Here is a 2500-nt window from a genome sequence, read left to right as displayed (position 1 = left end):
ATAAAGGAATAACAGCATGGTGACGTCTCACCAAAAAGACTTGGTGAATGGACAAAACAAGTGTACAGTAAATTCTTCTTCACCATACACACAGAAGAACATACCAGGGGGAACATCTATTTTTACATCAAGTTCTTCAATTTTATTTGAGATAAAGAGTGTGTGAGAGAAGGTCCATAAGTTCTCCAGATCAAAGTTTGGGTCACAAATACTAGATTTATATTGTGCTTTGAGGAAAATCTTTTGAGTTGAAAAGAATGCTTTTTTACTTAAATATTTATTAAAACATGTTTTGATATATGAACATGAATAATAAACCAAACATCATAACACATTTAGAATCTGAAAAAAGTCTACAAACAAACAGAAATGAAAACGTGTTAAACCCGACACGTGATGCACAAACCGAGAGGTTCTTACTTTTTTTTTTTTTTTTTTAACATTAATGAACACATTTCTAAAGCTTCAATCAAAACATAAAACAATCAAATTACAAATACGTCAAGAAAATACGTTTTTTTTTATTTTAAGCCGGAAAATTTATCATTTTTCAACAATAGTAATTAATATTTAGAAATTATTTATATACAATTAAGACTTTTAACACCACTGACACCATTATTATACATTAAAGTAATATATTTAGGAGCTTAAAAATAAATACTTTTGAAATAAGATAAGATCAACCTTTATTCGTTCCACAGTGGGAAAATTTCTGTGTTACAGCCGCAAAGAAAAAGAAAATTGCTAATATATATATATATAATACAAGTATATACATTACAGTGTATAAACACAAAAGAAAAAGAGACCAATAAAGTATTTATTATTTTAAACATACTGCACATGGGTGATATTGCACGGTTTTATATATTAGTGTTATTGTACATTTATTTTATAAACACTGTTATTGTTGTTATTGTAGTTAAACAGTAATAAGGGTGTATTCTGCTGTCTGTTTCACTGAGCAGCTCTGATTATAAAGTCTAATAGCAGCAGGGAGAAAAGATCTTCTGTATCTCTCCTTCAGACAGTCAGGATATAAAATATTAGCTGTTTGTTATTATAAAAGTTTAATAACACGAATAGAATTAAGTGATCAAATATTACTGCGTCCCTGAATAAAATTATAATAAATATAATAATCATTATTATAGCATGTTGTCGCTTTGAGTAAAAACATGCAACATAAATCTCACTGACGTCACGAATAGGTTTTTATTAAACGGAAATGTATTTATATAAATAATTGTATTATAATTGATTATTATTTTGAATATTTAAATCTCTCTCTCTCTCTCTCTCTCTCTCTCTCTCTCAGCACAGGCACTCTGCCGGACAGCCCGCGCCCTGTGCTCTTCGATTGGCCCGACGCACAATATGACGTCACGCACAGGGCGACGCCAGTTGACTACGGACCCCCTCCTCCTCTCCTCCAGGTCTGCGGAGTCTCTGTTGAGCTGCTGCGCGCGTGCACGGGAACAGAGGAAAACAGTGAATAAATAAACAAACAAATAAAACCTGAGAGATAAAGAAATAAAGGTCTTTACCTCCCCCGATTCCTGCTTCTCTGCAACCCGAGGTATAGAGTCGGAAGGTACGCGGAGGGACTCGGTAGCGGCTCGCGCGTTTCTTTCCAGAATGTTCCGTCGCGAGACCGCGCGCGTGCCCCGTGACGCGCGCTCACGCTGTTTGTTTGTTTGTTTATTTGTTGATAGTAATAAACAGTAGTAGTGAATAGTGATTAAAGTCTGGATAAAGCGCGTGTCTGCGTGTTCGCCAGGTGCCCGTGATGGACCCGCGGAAAGTGTCGGAGCTGAAGGGCTTCGTGCAGCTGTGTAAGGAGAACCCTGATGTGCTGCACCTGCCCGAGATGGAGTTCTTTCGCACCTGGCTGCATGGGTGAGGAAACATCTCATTACACCCTGTGTGCTGCACGTGTCACATACACCAGCCTTTATACAATACAGCAGTGCTGGTCGTTTACAAACGATTCGTTCATGTGACTCAGAAAAACGAGTCGATTCACTAAGTGATTCGTTCATTTTCTACGCAGCAAAGCATCGCAACATCTCAGTAGGTCATGTACAGGAACCAAAATGGAGTAGTTCATCTCTCCACACACTCCTAATCCGAGTCAGTTCTTTATCACGTGACTCCCATAGACACTGTGGAAACGAAATGAACTAAAATGACTCGAAACGATTTGTTTATTTTGATAAATCAAATTCTGTGTGACACACATTACTCATTCAGCCTCTTTGTCTGTGTGTGTGTGTGTGTGTGTGTGTGTGTGTGTGTTTCAGACTGGGAGCGACCATTCCACCACTTAAAAAGTCAGGCTGCCAGGTGAAGGACACGTCGTTCACACGTGACTAAGCACCAGCTCACCACGCTGCATTTTACACGTGTGTGTGTGTTAAGAGAGACAAAGCTCCAAAAAAGTAGCATTACAAGAGTGTTCAAATATAATACTCCAAACGTATGCTCTGACCGCTTA

General features: G+C 37.8%; 1 protein-coding gene across 1 annotated transcript in view; it reads left to right on the top strand.

Moving 5' to 3' along the window:
• Nucleotides 1–1378: 1378 nt before the first annotated feature.
• Nucleotides 1379–2500, top strand: part of st13 (ST13 Hsp70 interacting protein) — a 17349-nt gene continuing 16227 nt past the window's right edge. The window contains exons 1-3 of the mRNA XM_083545148.1: nt 1379–1597; nt 1784–1902; nt 2307–2349. Coding sequence (XP_083401274.1) covers nt 1793–1902; nt 2307–2349 — 153 coding nt within the window. The 5' untranslated portion in view covers nt 1379–1597; nt 1784–1792. The remainder of the gene's footprint in view (nt 1598–1783; nt 1903–2306; nt 2350–2500) is intronic.

The sequence above is a fragment of the Silurus aristotelis genome, assembly GCF_946808225.1.
Source record: "Silurus aristotelis genome assembly, chromosome: 6".
Classification (NCBI taxonomy): Eukaryota; Metazoa; Chordata; class Actinopteri; order Siluriformes; family Siluridae; genus Silurus; species Silurus aristotelis.
This window is presented reverse-complemented; position numbering and strand designations above follow the sequence as displayed.